The 25,579-nt window shown below is 44.4% G+C and overlaps 2 protein-coding genes across 6 annotated transcripts in view; both read left to right on the top strand.

Annotated features, from left to right (window-relative positions):
* Positions 1-10,565, top strand: part of LOC110499409 (receptor-type tyrosine-protein phosphatase beta) — a 50,793-nt gene extending 40,228 nt beyond the window's left edge. For 4 of the 5 annotated variants that reach the window (XM_036958598.2, XM_036958605.2, XM_036958594.2 and 1 more), the window contains 18 exons: positions 59-325; positions 580-879; positions 1,070-1,345; positions 1,520-1,669; positions 1,826-2,114; positions 2,812-2,918; positions 3,059-3,164; positions 3,672-3,752; positions 4,824-4,841; positions 4,954-5,035; positions 5,311-5,401; positions 5,793-5,869; positions 6,249-6,383; positions 6,527-6,649; positions 8,365-8,528; positions 8,812-8,947; positions 9,066-9,186; positions 9,620-10,565. In XM_036958598.2, the coding sequence (XP_036814493.2) occupies positions 59-325; positions 580-879; positions 1,070-1,345; positions 1,520-1,669; positions 1,826-2,114; positions 2,812-2,918; positions 3,059-3,164; positions 3,672-3,752; positions 4,824-4,841; positions 4,954-5,035; positions 5,311-5,401; positions 5,793-5,869; positions 6,249-6,383; positions 6,527-6,649; positions 8,365-8,528; positions 8,812-8,947; positions 9,066-9,186; positions 9,620-9,642 (2,546 nt within the window). In that variant the 3' untranslated portion in view covers positions 9,643-10,565. Of the gene's footprint in view, positions 1-58; positions 326-579; positions 880-1,069; positions 1,346-1,519; positions 1,670-1,825; positions 2,115-2,811; positions 2,919-3,058; positions 3,165-3,671; positions 3,820-4,823; positions 4,842-4,953; positions 5,036-5,310; positions 5,402-5,792; positions 5,870-6,248; positions 6,384-6,526; positions 6,650-8,364; positions 8,529-8,811; positions 8,948-9,065; positions 9,187-9,619 lie in introns of those variants that run through there. The other variant, XM_090212042.1, reaches the window with a different exon arrangement.
* Positions 10,566-10,683: 118 nt separating this feature from the next.
* On the top strand, positions 10,684-21,701 carry LOC110499418 (fibroblast growth factor receptor substrate 2). The gene is made up of 7 exons (XM_021576555.3): positions 10,684-10,815; positions 11,669-11,768; positions 11,914-12,005; positions 12,247-12,433; positions 13,665-13,784; positions 14,514-14,677; positions 20,038-21,701. The coding sequence occupies exons 3-7, from the start codon at positions 11,940-11,942 to the stop codon at positions 21,175-21,177; spliced, it is 1,677 nt and encodes a 558-aa protein (XP_021432230.2). The 5' UTR covers positions 10,684-10,815; positions 11,669-11,768; positions 11,914-11,939; the 3' UTR covers positions 21,178-21,701.
* The last annotated feature ends 3,878 nt before the right edge of the window (positions 21,702-25,579 follow it).

The raw sequence follows: 25,579 nt of genomic DNA on the forward strand, positions 1-25,579 counted from the left end.
TCTCACTGACTTTACATCATGATTTGACACTGTCCAATTGTCTGTTCCGCCTCTTCAGTCCCGGCTGCAGTGACCTCCCTCCAGGCACAGAGTCGTAACCAGTCGGAGATGTTGTGGGTGTCATGGAAGCGGGCGGTGGGGGAGCTAAGTGGCTACCTGCTGTCCCTCTACAACCCAGATGGCTCCCAACAGGCAGAGGAGACGTTAGGGCCAGACGCCATGGAGCACGTCTTCCCCACGCTGATCCCCGGGCGTCTCTACCATGCTGTCATCCTCACACGCAGCGGAGAGCTCACCAACAGGGCCACCGCTCATGGACGTACCGGTAAGACATTAGGACAAGTCATGTTTATTTAAAGGACATTGCACATGCAACTTAATTGGGGAGAATGGGCTTGTGGAATTAGTGGAATGGTATCAAATACATCAAACACATGGTTTCCAACACAATTACGACATACACTTTTCTAAAATCTGTTTTGAGGGTTGTTTCTAAGGTAAAATAGAGCCTGGGTTTGACAGTATTTGCTTGAAGTTGCTGATCTGCCTTCCTTTGTGTGTCCATCTTCTCTTCCTCAGCCCCCAGACCCCCTACCTCTGTATCATTTGGTGGAGTCACCAACACCTCCCTGGAGCTGACCTGGAGTGGTCCTGCAGGCAGCGACTATGATGACTTTGACCTGCAGTGGGCCCCCAGGGACCACCTGTCTGTATTCAACCCCTACCACACCCGGACCTCCGGGAGCCGCATTCTGAAGGGGCTATACCCAGGACGCCTGTACAACTTTATCCTGCGTACCGTCAGTGGGGCTGGTGGTGGTGTTGGTGGTGGTGGGAGCTCTGCCTACAGCCCACCCATCTACAAGAGCATTCGAACAAGTAGGCTGTACTGTACATTGTTCAAGTAGTGCAAGACTGAGGCGAGGTAGCTAAAGTTGTTGCTTGGCTGGAACAAAATCCTGTGCACGGTACAGCTCTGACCTCTGCACTAGAGAGAATATAGTGTGACCGTGGCATTTTGATCTCTGTTCTTACCTCTGGCGTCCTCTACCGTTTATCCCGTCCATAGAGCCAGAGCGTGTCCAGTACCTGCACTGCCGCCCCCAGAACTCCACCTCCATCTCCTGCTCCTGGGCCCCTCCGGAGGCCGACTTTGACTCATACACTATTGAGTGCCTCCAGGACTCCCACGCCCTGGTGTACTCCCAGAGGACAGGCCGCGACAGAACCCTCTACCACATCACCCAGCTGGAGCCACACAAGCGCTACACCGTCTCCGTCAAGGCCATCTCCGACAGCATGACCAGCGAGGCCGCCGAGGACAGCGTGGTCACCATGATCGACCGTGAGTACCGACGGACTCGTGATTGTGGTCGGGGTGACCGTGTGATGATGAGCACAGGGATAGACATGATATGGTCAACGTCATTGCCATTAGCTGTTACAGTGTGTATGTATGTCCCTCTGGTCATTCTACAGTCATCATGACTGATTGTAATCATGATACTTATCCTTTTAGGTCCACCCCTTCCTTCCCTGACCACTCGGGTTAACGACAGGGCTGCTCTTGTCACCAAAAACACCATCTTCTTCAAGTTTAACTGCAGCTGGTTCAGTGATGTCAATGGAGCCGTCAAGTTCTTCACAGTGGTGGTGACCGAGTCTGAAGGTAAGGGGACTGAAGTTAGAACAAATATTGCACAAGTGTCAGTATGTCAGTGGATGGATGTGTGGATGATGTTTATTCTCCCTCAAAAGGACTTTCCACAGCAATAGGTCTGAGTCTGTTACTAAACCTCCTCATAAGTGTGTTTTCTCCCTCCAGACGATGAAAACCTTCAACCAGAGCAGCACCACCCTCTGCCTTCTTATCTGGACTACAAATCCAACAGTTCCATCAAGGCCTACCAGACCAGCTACTTCCCTAGCCGCTGCACAGAGGGGCCAGGAGACAGCGGGACTCAGAGCTTTGAGATCAGCCTGGGTACAGGCATGGACACCCTCGGGGGTGGCTGTGACCACCTACAGGCCCAGGACAGGGAGCAGAACCCAGACACACACAGAGACCACAACCCATTCTGCGATGGCCCACTCAAACCCAAAACTGCATATAGGTAGAGTACAGGGTTCCGCCCAAATCAGTCAAGTATTCTCCCGCAGTCTGGGCAGATCTGTAGTTTCTTTGCTGCTGATTTCTGCCAGCAGGATTTCTCCCTGTTGTGTATGATGATGTCATACCGCTGCTGGACAGCTAGATGTTAGACCGCTTCTCCCGAGTGGCGCAGCGCTCTAAGGCACTGCATCTCAGTGCTAGAGGAGTCACTACAGACCCTGGTTCGATTCCAGGCTGTATCACAACCGGCTGTGATTGGGAGTCCCATAGGGCAGGGCACAATTGGCCCAGCGTCGTCCAGGGGTTGGCCAGGGGTTGGCCGGGGTAGGCCGTCATTGTAAATAAGAATTTCTTGTTAACTGACTTGCCCAGTTAAATAAAGGTTAATAGTGAAATGTTCCTTTATCTGTAGTTGATCGAATTGGATAGTTCCAAGTAGTTGGTATGCAGATTTTCAGTAGATGTTCAATAACTCAACAACATTTCAACTAACTATCCAATAACTAACCCTAACCATAGCCCTAACTCTCATTCTAAACCTTATCCTAACCGTAATCTTAGCAAGCAGTTGATTATCAACAGATAATCATCATCTATATGGGACTATCTAAATAAAATGTGACCTGTAATTCAACTCTGTTATTGTCATGCAGTGGGACGATAATGAGATGTCATGGTTGTCTCTCTCTTCTCTCTAGGCTCAGTGTGCGTGCGTTCACCCAGCTCTTTGACGAGGAGCAGAGCAGATACAACCCACCCCTCTACACAGACACTTACCTGTCCCTTCCCCTGGTAACAGAAGCAGGTGGGACACTTTTCACAGACCACTCTGATTGGTTTATGGTGTGTGATGCTGATGTTTGATTGGTAGTTAATGAGAAATGCTGGTGAGTGATGGGTCCTCTGTGAGAAACACCATTGATTGGTTGCTTCTTCCTCTCACAGAGCCCCTGAGCGGTGTGATCGAGGGCATCAGTGCCAGTATGTTCCTCATTGCCATGATGGTGGGAGTCACTGCACTGCTCATCTGCAGACAGAAGGCTCGCAAAGTGTCAGTTCGTGGCCCTCCCTGCCTCATATACTTTGACCTACACGCTGCATACTAGCATGTCCCTGGCTTGGCCTGGATTTGTATTTAGTATTTATTATGGATCCCATTAGTTCCTGCCAAGGCAGCAGCTACTCTTCCTGGGGTCCAGCAACATTAAGGCAGTTATATACAATTTAACTTATTACATTTCATAACACTTTTCACATCACATTAAGTGTGTTCCCTCAGGCCGCTACTCTACTACCACATATCTACAATACAAAATCCATGTGCACGTGTGTGTGTAGAGTGTGTGTCTTATCATGTGTGTCTGTGCTTGTGTGTGTGTCTCTCTTCACAGTCCCCGCTGTTTCGTAAGGTGTATTTTTATCTATTTATTCAATCTGATTCCACTGCTTGCTTCAGTTACCTGATGTGGAATATAGGTCCATCTAGTCATGTACACTACATTCTAGCTTGCACTCTACATACTACACCTGTATGTTGACATCCAAACTGTGATTACAGGAGTGTGCAGGAGGGGCCAGTGGTCCGAATGAGCATGAGGAGAGAGAGGCCCACCTCAGGAGTGCACATGGGCGTCAGGGGGTAAGAGGAGGGGCCATATGTGATCAGTTCTATTGGGGTTTTATGTCTTATACAGTGGGGCAAAAAAGTATTTAGTCAGCCACCCTGCTTGTCCCCCTGCTTAAACCAGTACATGTCCAGGCCCGTCTGAAGTTTGCTAGAGAGCATTTGGATGATCCAGAAGAAGATTGGGAGAATGTCATATGGTCAGATGAAACCAAAATAGAACTTTTTGGTAAAAACTCAACTCGTCGTGTTTGGAGGACAAAGAATGCTGAGTTGCATCCAAAGAACACCATACCTACTGAAACATCATGCTTTGGGGCTGTTTTTCTGCAAAGCGACCAGGACAACTGATCCGTGTAAAGGAAAGAATGAATGGGGCCATGTATCGTGAGATTTTGAGTGAAAACCTCCTTCCATCAGCAAGGGCATTGAAGATGAAACGTGGCTGGGTCTTTCAGCATGACAATGATCCCAAACACACCGCCCGTGCAACGAAGGAGTGGCTTCGTAAGAAGCATTTCAAGGTCCTGGAGTGGCCTAGCCAGTCTCCAGATCTCAACCCCATAGAACATCTTTGGAGGGAGTTGAAAGTCCGTGTTGCCCAGCAACAGCCCCAAAACATCACTGCTCTAGAGGAGATCTGCATGGAGGAATTGGCCAAAATACCAGCAACATTGTGTGAAAACCTTGTGAAGACTTACAGAAAACGTTTGACCTCTGTCATTGCCAACAAAGGGTATGTAACAAAGTATTGAGATAAACTTTTGTTATTGACCAAATACTTATTTTCCACCATAATTTGCAAATAAATTCATTAAAAATCCTACAATGTGATTTTCTGGATTTTTCTTTCTCATTTTGTCTGTCATAGTTGAAGTGTACCTATGATGAAAATTACAGGCCTCTCTCATCTTTTTAAGTGGGAGAACTTGCACAATTGGTGGCTGACTAAATACTTTTTTTGCCCCACTTTATATATGTATATATATAGAATAAAATAGGTGTTTTCTGGCAGGATAAAAACTCACAAAGAAATTACCATTAATGAGTTTCAGCCATTTACATGTATCTCCCTTTTCCCCCCAGTAATCGTCGTATTTCAAGGTATGTTTAAATGCTTTTGTTATTAGTTTCACCCAATTACTGTAAGTCCTTTTTGGTTTGTCTTTTGCTCTACTCTGTTTTGCTCAAAACGTTTTATCTATTGATCCTGCAGCCCCATCAAGATCATGCACTTTGAGTCCCACTACATTAAACTCCAGGCTGACTCCAATTACCTGCTGTCTGATGAGTACGAGGTAAGACTGGATCACATTCACTGTCAGTTGGGCAATCTCGTTCACACACATTAGCATTAGAGTACATTTAGATGAAATCTGAATATTCCTATTACCTTTACTTTAATAAAGAAAAACAATATAGAAATGTGTATATTTATATTTATTTTCTGATAACTCTCTTTTAATTTAAAGTTGTGAAATGGTAGATTGATTGTGAAATGTTATGGAATGCATACAGTATTTACGTACAGTAGGTATCTATGGTAACCCTAACATGCCACTTCCTGTGTAAGGACCTGAAAGACGTAGGAAGGAACCAGCCCCTGGACACAGCCCTGCTGCCAGAGAACAGAGGGAAAAACCGATACAACAACATCCTGCCCTGTGAGTCAAACAAACCATGCTATTTCATAGGGTTCAAATACATAGACAAAAGACAAGGGGATTGAGAGATTTATTTATTGTCTGCAAGGAGTTTTGTCTGCAAGGCTCATGTACAGTAGTAATGCTCTTTACCTTATTTTAAAATGTATTATGTACATGGTCATGTATGTGTCATAACAGTGGAGGCTGTTGGAGGGAAGACGGGTCATAATAATGTCTGGAATGGAGTTTATGTCTGGAATGGAGTGAACGACATGGTATTAAACATGTGTTTGATTCCATTCCATTTACTCCATTCCAGCCATTATTATGAGCCGTCCTCCCCGCAGCATCCACTGTGTCATACTAAAATGCCAACTCAATGTCTTTGTACACGGCCTGTGTTGTGTAGACGATTCGACCCGTGTGAAGCTGTCCTATGTGGATGATGATCCGTGCTCTGACTACATCAACGCCAGCTACATTCCTGTAAGTTATCCAAACACACGGACAAATCCGAGCCAACTGCCACTCTGGTCAAATCCCCTCTGTTGCGTGGTGTCGCGGATGGGGCGCTGGAGGTTGTTGGTTGGGGTCGGGGTGGAGCATTGGAGGTGGTGGGGTATAATGTGAACAAAGACAGTACTGCATGAACTCAGTTAGTCATGGCAGGATTGATTGTTTAATTATCAGCCTTATTCCTCAGTTAGTATACCTGGGATGAGCTACTTACTTTGCTCCCTGTCGAGCATAAGGCTACAACAAGCCTACAGTCCTAAGCAGCTTTTTCATCTTCTCCACAAACTTTCCTAGTGTAATAAAGGTCATATGAAAAACAAAATGTAAATTAAATCTCTTCTTCTTTCAGGGGAACAACTTCCGTAGGGAGTACATCGCCACTCAGGGCCCACTTCCTGGAACCAAAGATGACTTCTGGAAGATGGTGTGGGAGCAGAATGTCCATAATGTTGTCATGGTGACCCAGTGTGTGGAGAAAGGCAGGGTGTGTAGAAGGAGCAGTCATTTTGCTACGTCCGGGCCAGTGTTGTCCATTTGGGAGTAGCTGTTATCATGTTCTATTAAACAACATGGTATTACAACATTGTTACTAGTGTAATTACAATGTTATTATCCATGTGTTTCCAGGTAAAGTGTGATCACTACTGGCCCTTCGACCAGGACCCTCTGTATTACGGAGACCTCATCGTTCAGATGTTGTCTGAATCTGTGCTGCCAGAATGGACTATCCGGGAATTCAAGATCTGTAGCGTGAGTGTGGATGACACTCACTGATTTTAAAAATACCAGATTGTTATGTAGAAAGTTATATATTGTGTGTTGGCCTTATATACAGTTTCATACATAGTAGTGATAGGATTTTAACATATTGAAATATGACCATAATTGTCTTCACCTAATGCTGTCTTGATATATCATGTGACAGACTACAGTATAGTAAATCAAATCAAAAATCAAATCAAATTTTATTAGTCACATGTGCAGAATACAGTGAAATGCTTACAAGCCCCTAACCAACAGTGCAATTTAACAATAAATTGATAAGAATAAGAGATAAAATGAACAAGTAATTAAAGAGCAGCAGTAAAAAATAACAATATATACAGGGGTGTGCCGGTACAGAGTCAATGTGCAGGGGCACCTGTTAGTTGAGGTAATTTGTACATGTAGGTAGAGTTATTAAAGTGACTATGCATAGATGACAACAGAGAGTGGCAGTGGTGTGGAGAGGGGAGGTGGGACAATGCAAATAGTCTGGTAGCCATTTGACTAGATGTTCAGGAGACTTATGGCTTGGGAGTAGAAGTTGTTTAGAAGCCTCTTGGACCTAGACTTGGCGCTCCGGTACCGCTTGCCGTGCGGTAGCAGAGAGAACAGTGTAGGGTGGCTGGAGTCTTTGACAATTTTTAGGGCCTTCCTCTGACACCGCCTGGTATAGAGGTCCTGGATGGCAGGAAGCTTGGCCCCAGTGATGTACTGGGCCATTCGCACTACCCTCTGTTGTGCCTTGCGGTTGCCATACCAGGCAGTGATGCAACCAGTCAGAATGCTCTCGATGGTTCAGCTGCAGAACCATCTGAGGACCCATGACAAATATTTTCAATCTCCTGAGGGGGAATAGGTTTTGTTGTGTCCGCTTCACAACTGTCTTGGTGTGCTTGGACCATGTTAGTTTGTTGGTGATGTGGACACAAAGGAACTTGAAGCTCTCAACCTGCTCCACTGCAGTCCCGTCGATGAGAATGGGGGCGTGTTTGGTCCTCTTTTTCTGTAGTCCACAATCATCTCCTTTGTCTTGATCACGTTGAGGGAGAGGTTGTTGTCCTGGCACCACACTGCCCTGTCTCCCTGTCTCTGACCTCCTTCCTATAGGCGGGCTCGTTGTTGTCGGTGATTAGGCCTACCACTGTTGTGTCATCGGCAAATTTAATGATGGTGTTGGAGTCGTGCCTGGCCATACAGTCATGAGTGAACAGGGAATACAGGAGGGGGCTGAGCACTCACGCCTGAGGGGCCCCTGTGTTGCGGATCAGCATGGCGGATGTGTTGTTACCTACCTTTACCACCTGGGGGCGGCCCGTCAGGAAGTCCAGGATCCAGTTGCAGAGGGAGGTGTTTAGTCCCAGGGTCCTTTGAGGGCACTATGGTGTTAAATAAGTAGCTAGCTGTGTGAACACTCCTAGAAAAAAGGGTTCCAAAAGGGATCTTCAGCTGTCCACATAGGAGAGCCCTTTTTGGTTCCAGGAAGAACCCTATTTTGTTCCAGGTAGAACTCTTTTGGGCTCCATGTAGAACCCTCTGTGGAAAGGGAAATGGAACCAAAAATGGTTCTAAATGGAACCAAAAATGGTTCTTCAAAGGGTTATCCTATGGGGACAGCTGAAGAACCCTTTAAGGTTTTTTCTAAAAGTGTAGTCAGCCCCTAGTAAGTCTCTCTTTCCAGCTGTGTCCTGTCTTCCATGCAGGAGGACCAGTTGAACTACTCCAGGGTGGTGCGTCAGTTCCACTACACGGTGTGGCCTGACCACGGCGTCCCAGAGACCACCCAGTCACTCATCCAGTTTGTCAGGACTGTCAGGGACTACATCAACAGGACCTCCGGGTCTGGGGCTACCGTGGCTCACTGCAGGTGGGTCCCCAACTCCCTAGGTCCTCCATTCAACACAAAACAACACTCTAGGACACACTGAGATATAGTGTATTGTCTTCCCTGAAGAAACGGTTATAGCTACAGCATGCAGTAATGACCAGGGTTGAGGTCAGTTCAATTTCAGTTCAAAATAAATTGACTGAAATTATGTGGTCAAATCATATTTACCCTCTCCGTTTGGGTAGTGTGACTCAATTTTATCTGGCCTCCGACCCTCTCTCTCTTTCTTTCTCTCTCTGTCTCCCTCTCCTCCCTATGACAGTGCTGGCGTGGGCCGCACAGGCACCTTCATATCCCTGGACAGAGTGCTGCAGCAGCTGGACACCAAGGACACAGTGGACATCTACGGAGCTGTCTTCGACCTGCGTCTCCATCGCTCACACATGGTTCAGACTGAGGTGAGACTGTCTGTTGGGGTCCACTGGCTGTGTGTGTGTGAACCCCAGAACCCATGTTATGTAATAACATATCCTGTAATAACAGTTAGATTTCTGGATGTGGTCATTTTCTTTCCAGTGCCAGTATGCTTACCTGCACCAGTGTGTGAGGGACGTCCTCCGAGCCAGGAAGCTTCGCAGTGAGCAGGAGAACCCGCTCTACCCCATCTATGAGAATGTGAACCCTGACCCCCAACGAGGTAAGCCCTCACATTCCTTAGAACTCTCTGTATTGTCGTTCATAATTGGAAGACATCACAGATGATCTATTCTTTCAAATATTAGCCTGGTGCATGGTCCAGTCTGTTTGTGCTTAGCCAACTCCTTTCTGTGTTAGTAATATAATATACGCCATTTAGCAAATTATTTTATCCAAAGCGACTTACAGTTATGCTTGCATACATTGTATGTATGGGTGGTCCCGGGAATCAAACCCACTATCCTAGTGTAGCAAATGTGTATGACATGGCAAAGATAGTAGAGATGGCTACAACACATACAGTGTATAAGACCAGGTTTCTTAATAAGCAACTATTTCAAACACACAATGCTGCTATGGTAGCACATATCTATGAGGTTTGGTAGTTGGCTGTCATCACAAATTATATTTTTTGTTTGTTTTTTTGCCAACAGATATGGTATATGCCAGTTATTAAAGATTGTAAGGACTACTGAAGGAGAGAAAAAAGAAAACAGTTTGTACTTTCACAAGTATAGCACTGCAGGGATACGTGGCAATTTTATTTTTCTACTATTTTTGTTGATTGTTCTTTCCAGATATTATTAAATATAGTAAAATGTATAGCTATTTAATTATATCAGATAATATGAAGTTTAACTGAATTGTATATACATGTCTTATATCTGTGTGTTTGTGTATATGCTTTACATTTGCATTGTTGGCATTTGTACACAGTTTTTTCAATTTTTTTTGTTAAGCTATCATTTGCACATTATTATGTGGCACAGACCAAAAAACATTATACACTGAAAACTGTAAAAAAATCTAATAATACATCAATCAAATTCCTATAACAGTATTCACATATTCAATAAGTGTATAGGCTACTGTAACTTTCACAAGTCACTTTTCTGAAATGTTAGACAAAAATGATTTCTGTTTGAAGTTACACTTATTTTCATAAGCACTGAGGACATACATAAATATATAATATATGTATGTAGATGAATACATTATACATGTATTTGTAGATATTGTATAACTGTGATATATCGCTTGAATATAAAAAAGGATTATCATATGCGTTATGAAAGCACACCGTGTATGTTGTGTAATCCACATTTGTGTGTAGCCTATGTAAAATAAGATATGATGTATTTTATCATCATGTCATGGAACTACAAATCACACATCTGTAAATCCACAACCCTACATTGTCAACATGACTGTAATCATATGAGCGAATGATTGGATTCTGTGAATCGTTACACAAATGATAGTAGTTACTGAATGCAGTTTTCCCATGTTGCAATCAATGTAAGCCTGTAATAATATCAAGATGAGGGAATTAATATATTCTTCAAGTGTTTCAATAAAATACTTACATAACTGAAAAAAATATCATTGATATCATTTTTTATTCATATTATTAATGTATCTATGATTCATTGTCAATATTGATGTATGCTGGAGTCATGATTTGGTGGGATGCCACCAAGAGTAACAAACCTCATCCCCGCGCGTGCGCAGTTCACCACATCGAAAATGATTGCTTCAAACTCTCGGAAGTTTAGCCAAGTTGCTGTGATGTAGCTGGCCAGCTAGCTAGCTACATACATAACGTTAGCTAAAAGACGGTGCGACTAAGGTAAAATAGCTTATTTTATTGTTCCACTCCATATCGAGACATAAAGGATTATACATGGAATTACATCAATTTGCGTTCCAAAACAAGAATGGTAGCCACCTTTGGAAGAAGTTGTGATTGTTTTTTTTGGCGCTTTAGCAACCCAGAGGAAGGATGGTGGAGTTGAGCTAACACAACAGGCTAACGCTAGCTTAATATGCTATAGCAGAGCTAGCTAGCTTGGTTGCGATCGTTTGTGTCTGAAACGTTTGGAAGAACTACCCCATCAATTTGCCAGGGACTCGTATGTATCCGTTAATGTATTAGCAAAGAGATGCATTTTATTAATCTTAGTTTTTGACCAATTATTAATTAGCTAGCTAACGTTAGTTATCTTGGCTAGTAAAGTTAGGACTTAACCACCGTCCTCACGAGTCCGGAGAGCTAGCTAAGTAGTTAGCCAGAAAGCTACACATGAAGGTGCTACGCTAGTTTGTCCACACCGCGTCTAACCAATAGATGAATATACTATCGCTAAATGAACAGTTCTATTAGTCATACCGTTTCATATCAATAAGGTAACTAAGTCAAAACCTTGTAATCTGATCTCATTTAAAAAAGCTTTGGCCCATGCTACTACAATGGAGTTAGCCACCGTAGCTAGCTAATTAGCTTTCCTAGCTAGCGAACGTTACATTTTTTTTTGAACTTGGAAGACACAAAGGCTAACTAGCTAGCTAACGCCAATTGTATCACACTAACTAGCTAGCTAACGCCAATTGTATCACACACTAGCTTGCTAGATCATCAGTTGTCAAATGTATTCGTCCAGCTAGCTACCTAACTTGGCTGACAGTGAACTGAATGTGTGCAGGGCAGGCCCACATTTTATGTTGGCATAGCAGATAAAGCATCATGACTGCTCCTCCTCAGCCTCGGAGGAAAGAACCAGGGATACTGGTGGCTGGATCTAGGTAAGAAAGAAACCCTCTGTTAATAAAGAGTTTGTCACTTTGTCTCTTTCACACCAATCACATGTAGCTAACTACAACTCCATGATGTTCATTCACTCACTGACACTGTATTGGCTCTAATGGTTTCACATTCCTTATCCCCCAGACATCAGATGGTGCTCTGAAGAAGCCATGGGAAGCTGCTTGAGCTGTCCAGAGAAGGAGTCAATCCCAGATAATCATCAAACCAAATTTAAGGTTGGTCTCTTGATCTGTTACAACAATCCTACTTCAATGGTGGGCCATTGCCGAGCTAAGTCAACCCAAATTCTAAGTATGACAGATTTCGCAACATGTAAAAAACAATCTGTGGACTTCCCACCTGAATTCATGGGAAATATTGTTTTCACAATGAATACCATCTTCAGTGCATTTCAGTGTAGACATGTTTGTGTTGACTGACACAGAGTGTTGTCTAAAGTTATTGTTCTGTTGCCAGGTGATAAATGTCGATGATGATGGGAATGAGCTGGGCTCGGGTGTGATGGAGCTGACAGAGGCAGAGCTGGTCCTCCACACCCATCGCCGTGACGATGTTAGGTGGCCTTACATGTGCCTGCGTCGCTATGGCTACGACTCCAACCTCTTCTCATTCGAGAGCGGCCACCGCTGCAAGACGGGACCAGGTCAACCAATAGAGATTTCCATTCCACACAAATATTGTTTTAACTTATTTTATTTGTTGATTTTGTCATTTTCAACAACCATTTTCGCCGTATGTCACTCCAAAGCTAACTAACGTATGTGGTGCCTCAGCTGCCTGGACAGGAGTATACATACAACGGTGTAATAATGTTGAAAATGTTATACACTGTGTTGTGGATCTAACATGAACCATGGTAAACATCAGAATACATTGAATCACATCTGCAACTAGGTCCATTAGGCCCCAACAACATCAGCTTTGTTGTTGATATATTGACTTGGACCTGTCATTGATTATGCTGCAATGCCAATGACACATATGTCTGTGTGGTTATTTTTGGACTCCATCCATGCTTTCAAAAGGATGAGGACTGGTGGTGAGAGAGAGGGAGGGGTGGGGGTTGTGACAGGGGGGGGTGGTTACTATGGGTTCCGGTAAGTCACACTCCTTGTGTTCGCACCTCATGCTGTGATGATGAATGACATAATACTGTGATTACCAGAAATATAATCATTATGGCATCGTTGACTTAAGTATGGATTGGATGTCCATTTTAGTGATTCTTTTTCTGTGGTTACAGTATTGATGCCTGTGTCTGACTCTGTGTGGTGTTGTGCTGTGAGAGGGAGTTTTTTTGTTTGTTTTGTTGCACAAGCATAGCTGTGTGTTCTGTGTTTTCTCTTTGTGCATTATGCAGTGTTAGTTAGTTTGTCTCTATTGTTATGCTGTACTTATGGTAGTTCAAATAAAATTTTATTTGTCACACATACACATGGTTAGCAGATGTTAATGCGAGTGGAGCGAAATGCTTGTGCTTCTAGTTCCGACAATGCAGTAATAACCAACGAGTAATCTAACCTAACAATTCCACAACTACTACCTAGTAAAGGGATAAAGAATGTGTTCCTTATTGATATTTTGCTATCTTTTCCTTGTCCTATATCTCTACCACTCTGTTGCCTTCCCCTACCTAGTCCATTTAGATCAGTGATCACAAGGTAGACAAGGGCATAGGTTGGAAGACCCGATATGTACAAACCTTTTGTAAACATGAAGGTCTAAGCAGTGCTGATAGTGGTTGTGCGTCTCATTTGTCTGTATTGCGGTCGTGCGCCCATATGTGATTCCTGGGTTGTTTTTTGACTGCAATTTCACTGTTTTGACTGTGTTTTATTTGTTTCTTGTCTTTGCATTTGTTTGTGTGTTTTTAGGGATCTTTGCCTTCAAATGTGTGCGGGCAGAGGAGATCTTCAATATGCTGCAGGAGGTAATGCACAGCCACAGCATCATTGTGGTGGAGGAGGCCGTGCTGGAGGCCAACCACCAGTCTGGTAAGACCTTATTCATCCTACAACTAGAACTGGCCCAATTATGAATACTTCTTCCCATACTTGCAATGACCTGAAATGCCCATTGCCATATATACAACACGGAAATATATATGATTTCCATGTTGCCGGACATTTGAGAAATGTACTGGACCTGCATTGGGTGCGTAACCTGATTAGGGTATCCCCCCCCCCCCCCCCCCCCAGTGCTCAGAATGGCAGAAATCGCATTTAGAATAAGGTAATTCATATTAACAGAACATGCAAGTCTAGGATGCAACACTGTGCGGTCCTTCTTACCCAATTCTGATGTGCTCTTTGAACATGTTAGAATAACTGTCCACGTTTACTTTTCCTCAGCCAATTTAAAAAATATATTTACAGTTGACCTTTTATTTAACTAGGCAAGTCAGTTAAGAACAAATTCTTATTTTCAATGACGGCCTAGGAACAGTGGGTTCGTCTGCCTTGTTCAGGGGCAGAACGACAGATTTGTAACTTGTCAGCTGGGGGATTCGAACTTGCAACCTTCCGGTTACTAGTCCAATGCTCTAACCACTAGGCTACACTGCCGCCAATCACTAGAATATGTCAATCTACTATAGTTGAAAAGTTTAGGCTACCTATTCTTTTGTTTAGCTTGTCAAGAAAGAAATGGCCTGTTCCAAATAGTCTCTGGGACATTGTCCCCACTGACTCCCCCCAGTTCTTCCCTTCTCTATGTCTATCTAGCTCTGGGCTACTCTGTCCCCACCGTGTCCAATGGTGTCACCCGGATCCCTTCGGTGGGCGACACCCCCTCGCACCCCTCCACGCGCCACCCGTCTGTGGCCAGCACCCGCCTGCCCTCGGTGGGAGAGGAGTCCTCACACCCCCTGCTAGTGGCTGATGATGCGGTAAGAGAGCAACTCAACACCAAACTATATATTTTTTCTGGATAAAAGGGGCTTAGGTGGAGGTCGTGGGCTTGGCAGGTGTGTCTGAATTTTAAAGAACATTTTAGAGGCCCCCATCTTGGCGGTGTAAATACATTATTGCATTTGTAAACTAATTTCCTGCAATTCTATGCATTTTGCCATGGCTAATGCTGTGTTCTTTTGCTCAAGCATAACTAAATCTATACTGCTAAATTTAAATTTTCTAATCTTTTTTTTTTTTAACCTTTTATTTAACTAGGAAAGTCCGTTAAGAACAAATTCTTATTTACAATTCTACATTCCAAAATGGCGTAGCAGTCGGTCGTGTGTTGTTATTGGCTTTTTCTTTCCCTCGTATACGTTTAAATCTCACTTTCTATCTATGAACAAAATATACTTTCCTGCAACCCGCCTCACCCAATATGGTACGGATCTGCTATTTTTATTCCTTATAACTGAAACCTCCGTCAGCTAACTAGCTACTAGTCTTTGTTAGCCACGGCTAAAAGGTGGAGACACCTTTTAGCTCGGACACCACCAGCTTTAGCTCAGACAATACATGCCAGTCTGCACAGTGCAATATCAACCCAGAGCATATCGGACTGCTTCTTCCTGCCACATCACAGGATTCCTGCCACTCTGGATCATTACACCAGATCATTGCAACTAACTGCTACCAAGTGGCTACTGTTAGCTAACGCCTCTGTCCCGAAGCAAGCACCAGTTAGCCTTGAGCTAGCCACGAGCTAGGCCCATATACCAGCTAATTCTAGGGCAACAATCCCTCTTTTGCCAATTGTGCTGGACCCTTTGTTGGTGACGCGGAGCCCCGCCGTTCCATCACGACTCGTCTGATGACGTGGTCGCCCGATGTGGTCCCATCTTCATGGTACCCCATTTTGTTTCTGTCGGCCCTAGCCTCGAACTCAGGTCCTGTATGTACCTAACTGACCCGCTTTGCCCTTTCATCGTCATTTAACCATTGCTGTCTTAGTTCTCCTGATCAACAGAGCAATCAGTCCCACAGTCACTGTAAGGCCATCAGTCCCGCTCACCTTGCCTTAGATAGCTCTTTTGTCCCACCACCCACACATGCGGAAACCTCACCAGGCTTAACTGGTCCCACCAGAGACGAAACCTCTCTCATCGTCACTCAACGCCTAGGTTTACTTCCACTGTACTTTACCTCCATCCTACCATACCCTTGTCTGTACATTATGCCCTGAATGTATTCTACCACGCCCAGAAATCTGCTCCTTTTATTCTCTGTTCCCAACGCATTAGATGACCAGTTCTTATAGCCTTTAGCCGTACCCTTATCCTACTCCTCCTCTGTTCCTCTGGTGATGTAGAGGTTAACCCAGGCCCTGTAGACCCCAGTACCACACCTATTCCCCAGGCGCTATCATTTGTTGACTTCTGTAACTGTAAAAGCCTTGGTTTCATGCATGTTAACATCAGAAGCCTCCTCCCTAAGTTTGTTTTACTCACTGCTTTAGCACACTCCGCCAACCCGAAAGCAAAGGCTAGCTTTTTCAAACAGAAATTAGCGTCCTGCAGCACAAACTCCAAAATGTTCTGGGACACTGTAAATTCCATGGAGAATAAGAGCACCTCCTCCCAGCTTCCCACTGCACTGAGGCTAGGAAGCAATATCATCACCGATAAATCCACGATAATCGAGAATTTCAATAAGCGTTTTTCTAGGGCTGACCATGCTTTCCACCTGGCTACCCCTAACCCGGCCAACAGCAACTTGCACAAGCCCCCACCCGCTTTTCCTTCACCCAAATCCAGATAGCTGATGTTCTGAAAGAGCTGCAAAATGTGGACCCCTACAAATCATCTGGGCTAGACAATCTGAAACCTCTCTTTCTAAAATTATCCTCCGCAATTGTTGCAGCCGCAATTACTATCCTGTTCAACCTCACTTTCGTATCGTCTGAGATCCCTAGAGATTGGAAAGCTGCCGCGGTCATCCCCCTCTTCAAAGGGGGAGAAACTCTAGATCCAAACTGTTATAGACCTACAGTTTAAGTCGAAAGTTTACATACACTTAAGTTGGAGTCATTAAAACTCATTTTTCAACCACTCCACAATTTTTTTGTGAACAAAATATAGTTTTGGCAAATCGGTTAGAACATCTACTTTGTGCATGACACAAGTAATTTTTCCAACAATTGTTTAGAGAGATTATTTCACTTATAATTCAAAGTATCACAATTCCAGTGGGTCAGAAGTTTACATACACTAAGTTGACTGCCTTTAAACAGCTTGGAAAATTCCAGAAAATGATGTCATGGCTTTAGATGTTTCTGATAGGCGAATTGACATAAATTGAGTCAATTGGAGGTGTACTTGTTGATGTATTTCAAGGCCTACCTTCAAACTCAGTGCCTCTTCGCTTGACATCATGGGAAAATCAAAATAAATCAGCCAAAAACAAATTGTAGACCTCCACGAGTCTGGTTCATCCTTGAGGGCAATTTCTAAATTCCTGACGGTACCACGTTCATCTGTACAAACAATAGTAAGTATAAACACCATGGGACCACGCAGCCGTCATACCGCTCAGGGAGGAGACACGTTCTGTCTCCTAGAGATGAACGTACTTTGATGTGAAAAGTGCAAATTAATCCCAGAACAACAGCAAAGGCCCTTGTGAATATGCTGGAGGAAACGGGTACAAAAGTATCTATATCCACAGTAAAACGAGTCCTATATCGACATAACCTGAAAGACCGCTCAGCAAGGTAGAAGCCACTGCTCCAAAACCACCATAAAAAAAGCAAGACTACGGTTTGCAACTGCACATGGGGACAAGGATCGTACTTTTTGGAGAAATGACCTCTGGTCTGATGAATTGTTTGGCCATAATGACCATCGTTATGTTTGGAGGAAAAGGGGGAGGCTTGCAAGCCGAAGAACACCATCCCAACCGTGAAGAATGGGGGTGGCAGCATCATGTTGTGAGGGTGCTTTGCTGCAGGAGGGACTGGTGCACTTCACAAAATAGATGGCATCATGAGGGAGGAAAATTATGTGGATATATTGAAGCAACACATCAGTCAGGAAGTTAAAGCTTGGTCGCAAATGGGTCTTCCAAATGGACAATGACCCCAAGCATACTTCCAAAGTTGTTGCAAAATGGCTTAAGGACAAACAAGTCAAGGTATTGGAGTGGCCATCACAAAGCCCTGACCTCAATCCTATAGAAAATGTGTGGGCAGAACTGAAAAGGTGTGTGCGAGCAAGGAGGCCTACAAACCTGACTGTTACACCAGCTCTGTCAGGAGGAAAGGGCCAAAATTCACCCAAATTATTGTGGGAAGCTTGTGGAAGGCTACCTGAAACATTTGATCCAAGTTAGACTATTTTAAAGTCAATGCTACACTAAATTCGTTTTTAGTATGTAAACTTCTGACCCACTGGGAATGTGGTGAAAGAAATAAAAGATGAAATACATTTTCTGTACTATTATTCTTTTCACATTCTTAAAATAAGTGGTGATCCTAACTGGCCTAAGACAGGGAATTTTTACTGCAATTAAATGTCAGGAATTGTGAAAAACTGAGTTTAAATGTATTTGGCTAAGGTGTGTGTAAACTTCCGACTTCAACTGTATATCCATCCTGTCCTGCCTTTCTAAAGTCTTTGAAAGCCAAGTTAACAAAACAGATCACCAATCATAATTCTGCCGCATTGAAGGTCCCCAAGAACACAGGGGCCCCTATCATTTTTAAATGGAAGTTGTTTGGAATGTCCGAAATAATTTTCCTAGAGCTGGCCGCCTGGCCAAACTGAGCAATTCTGGGAGAAGGGCCTTTGTCAGGGAGGTGACCAAGAACCCGATGGTCACTGACAGAGCTTCAGAGTTCCTCTGTGGAAATGGAGAACCTTCCAGAAGAACAACCATCTCTGCAGCACTCCACCAATCAGGCCTTTATGGTAAAGTGGCCAGACGGAAGCCACTCCTCAGTAAAAGGCACGTGACAGCCCACTTGGAGATTCTCTGGTCTGATGAATCGAAGATTGAACTCTTTGGCCTGAATGCCAAGCGTCATGTCTAGAGGAAACCTGGCACCATCTCTACGGTGAAGCATGGTGGTGGCAGCATCATGCTAAGGAGATTTTTTTCAGAGGCAGGGACCGAGCAAAGTACAGACGCAGCTTGAGAGGATCTGCAGAGAAGAATGGGAGAAACTCCCCAAATACAGGTGTGCCAAGCTTGTAGCGTCATACCCAAGAAGACTCGAGGCTGTAATCACTGACAAAGGCGCTTCAACAAAGTACTGAGTAAAGTGTCTGAATACTTATGTCAATGTGATATAATTATTTGTATTTTTTATATATATTTGCAAACATTTTGAAAACCCTTTTGTTTTTGTTTTTAAAAAAAATCTATTTTACAATAAGTCTGTAATGTAACAAAATATGGAAAAAGTTAAGGGGTCTGAATACTTTCCAAATGCGCTGTATGTGAAAATGGCGCGTTTCTGTTTCCTAGTTAAAAAAAAAGAGTATAAGTGTTTCCAATGACATAAACCAATTAGTAGGCCATTTTTACTCATAATTGGTTCAAATCACACGATGCACACAGATGTCATTGGAAACACTTATCTTCCTCTATCTAACATAAAAACACACTATTTTCACATATGTTGCTGTTGGGGTGGTGCTGGAGATGATGAATATGAAATTCCCATTAAGCTGTTCTGTTTTCCAAACAAGATATGGACCTTGCTACAGTAGGCTAGCCAAGACAAATGCTAGGTGTCTTTGTAGCTTTCTTTTGGCAGACTATCAACAGTAGCCACTACTGAAGGTTTACTTCTATAAATCACTTTCCCTAAAATAATATCAGTAGGTAGATTGATGGGTGATAATTTTTGTTCTGGACAGCTCGCGTGTGCTGTGTCAAGGAATCCAACACATGTACTGTTTGAGTGCTTGAGAAGTTGTGACTCGTGGGAGCGTGGTGGTGCGTCAATGAATGGCCAATCATATTGTTAAAATACAAATAGCATGACTTTTCCATGTGTAGTCTAGTCTTCAATGGTGGACTGCGACAGAGCAGGTAAATGTGGAACTGGAATGTTAAAATGTTATTGTTTTTACTGGCCCCGGCCATAATGTTGGACTCTGATTACATTGTGTTGTATTACACCCACTAAACTTATTCCATGGATCCCTTGGCCAAAATAATGTTCATTTAAATTGAGAACCCTGTCCTAGACTAAAGAGAACATCCACTGTGACATTGATGGGTAATATGTAAAAGCTGCCGAGTTGGTGTGATGACAATGTTATATTAACCCCGTCTCCTGATCCGCCTACAGATCCACACCTATGTGAACACCACAGGTCTGCTGGATGACCAGCCTAGCCCTCTGACTGTTCCAGCCCCCCTGGACAGCCCCGACTCAGGCCAGTCCCAGTGTTCCCCTACACCCCCCCCTCCACGGGTAGCCAGACCAGAGCCTCTGCCCCCCATGCCCCAGCTCCAGGAAGAGCCCCAGGTACTGCTCGAGCCCCTGGGGGTGCGCTTCGTGCTGGGACCCACCCCTGTGCAGAAGAAGATGGCCAAGGGGAAGCAGTCTACTGGGGGTGGAGATGGAGAGGCAGAGGAGGACCCAGAGTCCCCAGATCTCGGAGAGGGGGAGACAAACAGCCACACCGACACACACTGTGCCACAGAGGCCCCAGCCCTACTGGAGGGCCAGTCTCAGCCGCCCCACACACACTCCAACGGCACCTCTGTCGGGGTTACTGCCCCAATAACAGCCCCCCGCCTCCAACGCACGCCCCCCGACACCCTGCAGAATGTCAACAACTCAGCCCAGCGACGCACGGCCCTCTTGGACTATGAGAACCTCCCGGCTCTGCCGCCCGTTTGGGAGACCCGCAAGCCCAGCAACGAGGAGGTGGAGAACAATGGAGGCGGCCAGGGGGGGCTGAAGACGCCATCCCTCAACGGCTACAACCACCACCACCACTCCTACTCCCACCCCCTGTCAGCCTACCCCTCTCTTTCGGCCATGGAACCCTCCCACAACTACGTCAACACAGAGAATGTGACGGCTCCTCTCAGCGCCCGCTGTGCCCCCGACATGGTACGCCGCCGCACCGACGGACCCACCATCTTCAACTTTGACTTCCGCCGGCCGTTGGGGCTGCTGTGTCAGGAGCCTCCCAAGACGCTCAACTACATCGAGGTGGAGATGGAATCTACCACCACCTCTTCATCCGCAGCTGCCAAGGGTGCCTCCTCAGACACCAGCAATCCCCACACACCCCGCACCCCCACCTCGCCGCTGCCACCTACCACCCCCACGCGCCGCACCGAGCTCTACGCCTTCATTGACATCGAGCGCACCGCTGCCATGTCAAGCCTGCAGAAGGCTCGGCCGCGCGACGACGGAACGTCGAGGAAAACGCGGCACAATAGCACGGAGCTGCCCACCAAAAGCACTGTCTGACTGAACGGATCCTCCTTGCACCTTTTTCTACTATGAACCCCTTTAGAAAAAAAATATGAAAAAAATGTGAAGGCAGTCTACACAGGGGACTTTCTTAATAAACACAGGCCATGGAGACATTGGAAATGTATTCAAAGAGACTCCAGAAATCGGTCTTAAATGAGATTTAAACAGACTTTCTGTTGTGTGTGGTTGGTTACCAAAGTAGGTACTTACTTGCGATATACCAATTTATTCCTATGGTAATATAATACCTCTCCTCCTTCACTCATTCTTCAGTGCATTTGGGTTGTTTATTATGTTAATAAGACTGGACTGCATTCCTCCTCACCCCCCCCCCCCCCCTTTCTATTGGTACAAATCAGAATTTTTGAACAAAGCATTCCATTTAGCCATTTTGAATGATATGATTCACTACATGCATTGCTGCTGTAATTTCAGTATCTGAGGATTACATGGTACACTACATGTTTCTGACTATGTACATTAGATCCTGGCACAATAAATGTCTGTTCTGTTTTTATGTATTCAACCCATCAATTGCCCCCCCCCCCCCCCCCCCCCCCCTAGTCCTAGATGACCTAGCACTGATTCTAGTACTAAACTCGATATGAATATACGGCATGTTTCTCTGTCTAGGCATTGCTGACGTATGCCAGATCTTATAACGCCCGGATAGGTATTTTACGTATTGGTAAAACACATAGGTTCTAACAATCTGGTGCACGACGGCACGCCACCATTGGTTGACGCACGCAGCGTCGGAGCGGGGAACGCAACCCAAGTTTTGATGCAGTTTTGAGACTTGGTATTGGGTATGAGTCGTTGTGTAAATGACAGGATGTGGTTCGATATCCCTCTTGTTAATTATATTTGAATAAATCAGATTATGTCATCTGATATCTGTGCAGTTCTAATTTGGCTGTCAGCCCTTCAATTTATGATATTCTTTAGCGACAAGGTTATTTTTGTGGGTATTTATAGTGGAGCTGTCACATCACAAAAGAAAATTGAGCCAGTCAACTCACTAGCCAACTGATTGTTCAAGATGTTACCAATAGTGAAGGAGCTAGGCACAACAGGGTGCCTTTAAGAAAAATGTTTTTTTACAATATGACGTTTAGGGCTCTGTTCGATATGTATCGCGGAAGTTCGACGTTAGTGTGATGGAAACTTCAAAGCAATGTTTCTGCATTTAACGTCAACGCTGCATATGTCTGCTCAATTGGAAATTACCTTTACATTGCTATTACGCTATTTGTAACACTTAAGCAAGCTTTTAAGAGCTACTGCCCCTAAAAACCAACTAATCGATTTGAAAACGACCAGAAACATGTATTAGTGTCAAAATAGTAACTGGGATCATTTTTGACAAAGTCAGTCCCCTTTAAAACGGAGTTTGGGACACCGCCGGACCGCTCATTATTAGCATTTGCGCGGGTGTAGGTGAACAAGCAGCTGACCCGCACCACTAGTGTGAGTGCCCTGAGAAGGAAGCTATATCATGCGGAATATGTGGTTGGAGTTCGTTGGTCCCCAGTGGTGGTGAGTACTATATACATGTAGCTAGACCATAGACTGATGGTCATTATTGCTAACTAGCTGACGAACGTTATTCTGCCTCAATACCACTCCGATTTGGCTTGGAAACACAAACGTTTCAAAAGAAGGCAAATCATTAGTAGGATACCCTTTTTGTCGTGATTGTGATGTTGCCAGATTGACTTTAGATGCATTATAACTTTACCCAGTTTACTAAAATTGAGGGACCACCATATGAGCTATTTATTTATTTTGCTAGCAACAGTAACGTCAATGGCAACTTCTCTAAAGTAAATTTGACATATGGCAAAGTTGTTTCATACTAATTATTTAGCAGTTTCATCGTATTTCCATGCCACTATTACATTATCCTCCGAGCTGCAATCCATGTCTTGGGCACAAATAAATATTGAATGCAGCTGGTGGTACTAGCTAACTAATGTATGACCACAACAGTTTACTAACTAACAACAAACTCCAACATGTCACAGTTGGTTGCATAGTATAACTGCGCCACCGGCCTGAATCCAATCCAATCTGGAGCCAATCAGTCTAGCATCCAAAGGAGATTACGTTATTTCTCGAGCTATGTTTATAATTGAGGGTTGGTGGATTACGTTAAGGGACATTTCCATTCCCTATATAACACAAGACACTGCGATAACATTCACCCCCCACTGCCGCACCTCATGTAGTCAATTCTCTAATCAGACACTGGGGGTACCAACCATACTCTGGAATTCTTATTTTCACATTGCCAAAACCTCATCATCCCTCAACAACTTCAAGCGAAGACTGGGTCAGCCTGCTGAACCAAACTACTCAGTGATCTACTTCATATAGCCCAACTCACACACACATTTAAACAAAACATATGTTTATTTTGTGATTGTTTCAGGTCATTTGTACATTTGATTAGTGTGTTAACTAACCTTTTATTTTTGTATCTAGTTTTTTGGGGGTGAGGTGTTTATTTTTTATCAGTTTTCTTTGATGCAAATCAATTCAACCTTAAACTAAATGACAATTATTGACCCAGTTTTTATTTAAGACAAAGTGCACAGTTGAGTGCCAAACTGATCCTCTGGTTATGAACAGATGCCAGGACCTACCAGAAGGAGAAAAGGTAGGTATCATAAAATGTCCAGGAATGTGATTGCAATGGTTTAGTGACCGCCAAAAACGATTTCCTTCACTGTTCACAAAGGTTGTCAGTTACGACCTCAGAATACCTCACAAGTACCCTTGTGACACCTCCGTTGTATCCCTCGACTCCAATGAAAAGGACACGCCATCATAAGGCTTCTGACAGACGGCTTCGTCAACAACAGGTAAATGTTACGTGAAAAGTTGCATTAGTAAATACCCAGCCAAGCAGATACTAGTAGTAATTGTGAAGTGCAGTCTTGTTCAAAGCTCAACATTTTTTATTCATTTAACCTTAACTAGGCAAGTCAGTTGAGAACAAATTCTTATTTACAATGATGGGCAAACTCTAACGACGCTGGGCCAATTGTGCGCGACCCTATGGGACTTCCGGTTATGATACAGCCTGGAATCGAACTAGGGTCTGTAGTGAGTCCTCTAGCACTGAGGTGCAGTGTCTTAGATTGCTGCGCCACTCGGGAGCCCATAGTACCAGTTTGTCATATTAGCTATCCAACCTGCCATTGGTAATAGAATAGTGACTGTGTGTGTTCACAGAAACATGTATGGCACCAGTACATGGACACTTGCAAGATGAAGTCCAGTCTGGATACAGATTTCTCTGAATGGAAAGAGTCCTGGTATTCTGCATGAACATTTTACAAGACAAAATTTACTGAGTTAAAAACTCTGTATTCTGCAACCAGGATCAGGAAACTCCTCTACCCTCTGTTCGACTCCTAGCAACGGGACCTGAAGAACTAATATCCTTTATTTCTCAGAAAATTGGTTGAACAAGGACATGGATAATATTCTAGCTGTTTTTTTGATACAACGGCAGCGTCGGGTAAGCTCAAGGAGGCTGGTGCGTACTCTCCATTAAGGAAGTCTAGGTGTTGCCGCCTGAGCTGGAATATCAAATCAAAATCAAATCAAATTTATACAGCCCTTCGTACATCAGCTGAGATCTCAAAGTGCTGTACAGAAACCCAGCCTAAAACCCCAAACAGCAAGCAATGCAGGTGTAGAAGCACGGTGGCTAGGAAAAACTCCCTAGAAAGGCCAAAACCTAGGAAGAAACCAGTCCTCTTCTGGCTGCCGGGTGGTGATTATAACAGAACATGGCCAAGATGTTCAAATGTTCATAAATGACCAGCATGGTCGAATAATAATAAGGCAGAACAGTTGAAACTGGAGCAGCAGCACGGTCAGGTGGACTGGGGACAGCAAGGAGTCATCATGTCAGGTAGTCCTGGGGCATGGTCCTAGGGCTCAGGTCCTCTGAGAGAGAGAGAAAGAAGGAGAGAATTAGAGAACGCACACTTAGATTCACACAGGACACCGAATAGGACAGGAGAAGTACTCCAGATATAACAAACTGACCCTAGCCCCCCCGACAAACTACTGCAGCATAAATACTGGAGGCTGAGACAGGAGGGGTCAGGAGACACCCCCGGACAGGGCCAAACAGGAAGGATATAACCCCACCCACTTTGCCAAAGCACAGCCCCCACACCACTAGAGGGATATCTTCAACCACCAACTTACCATCCTGAGACAAGGCTGAGTATAGCCCACAAAGATCTCTTCCATGGCACAACCCAAGGGGGGGCGCCAACCCAGACAGGACGACCACATCAGTGAATCAACCCACTCAGGTGACGCACCCCTTCCAGGGACGGCAATACCTCATAAGCTATGACCATACTATTTA

Source organism: Oncorhynchus mykiss, chromosome 2, assembly GCF_057628025.1.
Source record: "Oncorhynchus mykiss isolate SJ-2025 chromosome 2, ASM5762802v1, whole genome shotgun sequence".
NCBI lineage: Eukaryota > Metazoa > Chordata > Actinopteri > Salmoniformes > Salmonidae > Oncorhynchus > Oncorhynchus mykiss.

Coding starts and splice junctions, on each gene's coding strand:
- LOC110499418 (XM_021576555.3), top strand. CDS start 11,940: ATGGGAAGCTGCTTGAGCTGTCCAGAGAAGGAGTCAATCCCAGATAAT. Junction 12,006..12,246: donor ATCATCAAACCAAATTTAAG/GTTGGTCTCTTG, acceptor TTCTGTTGCCAG/GTGATAAATGTCGATGATGA. Junction 14,678..20,037: donor TGCTAGTGGCTGATGATGCG/GTAAGAGAGCAA, acceptor ATCCGCCTACAG/ATCCACACCTATGTGAACAC.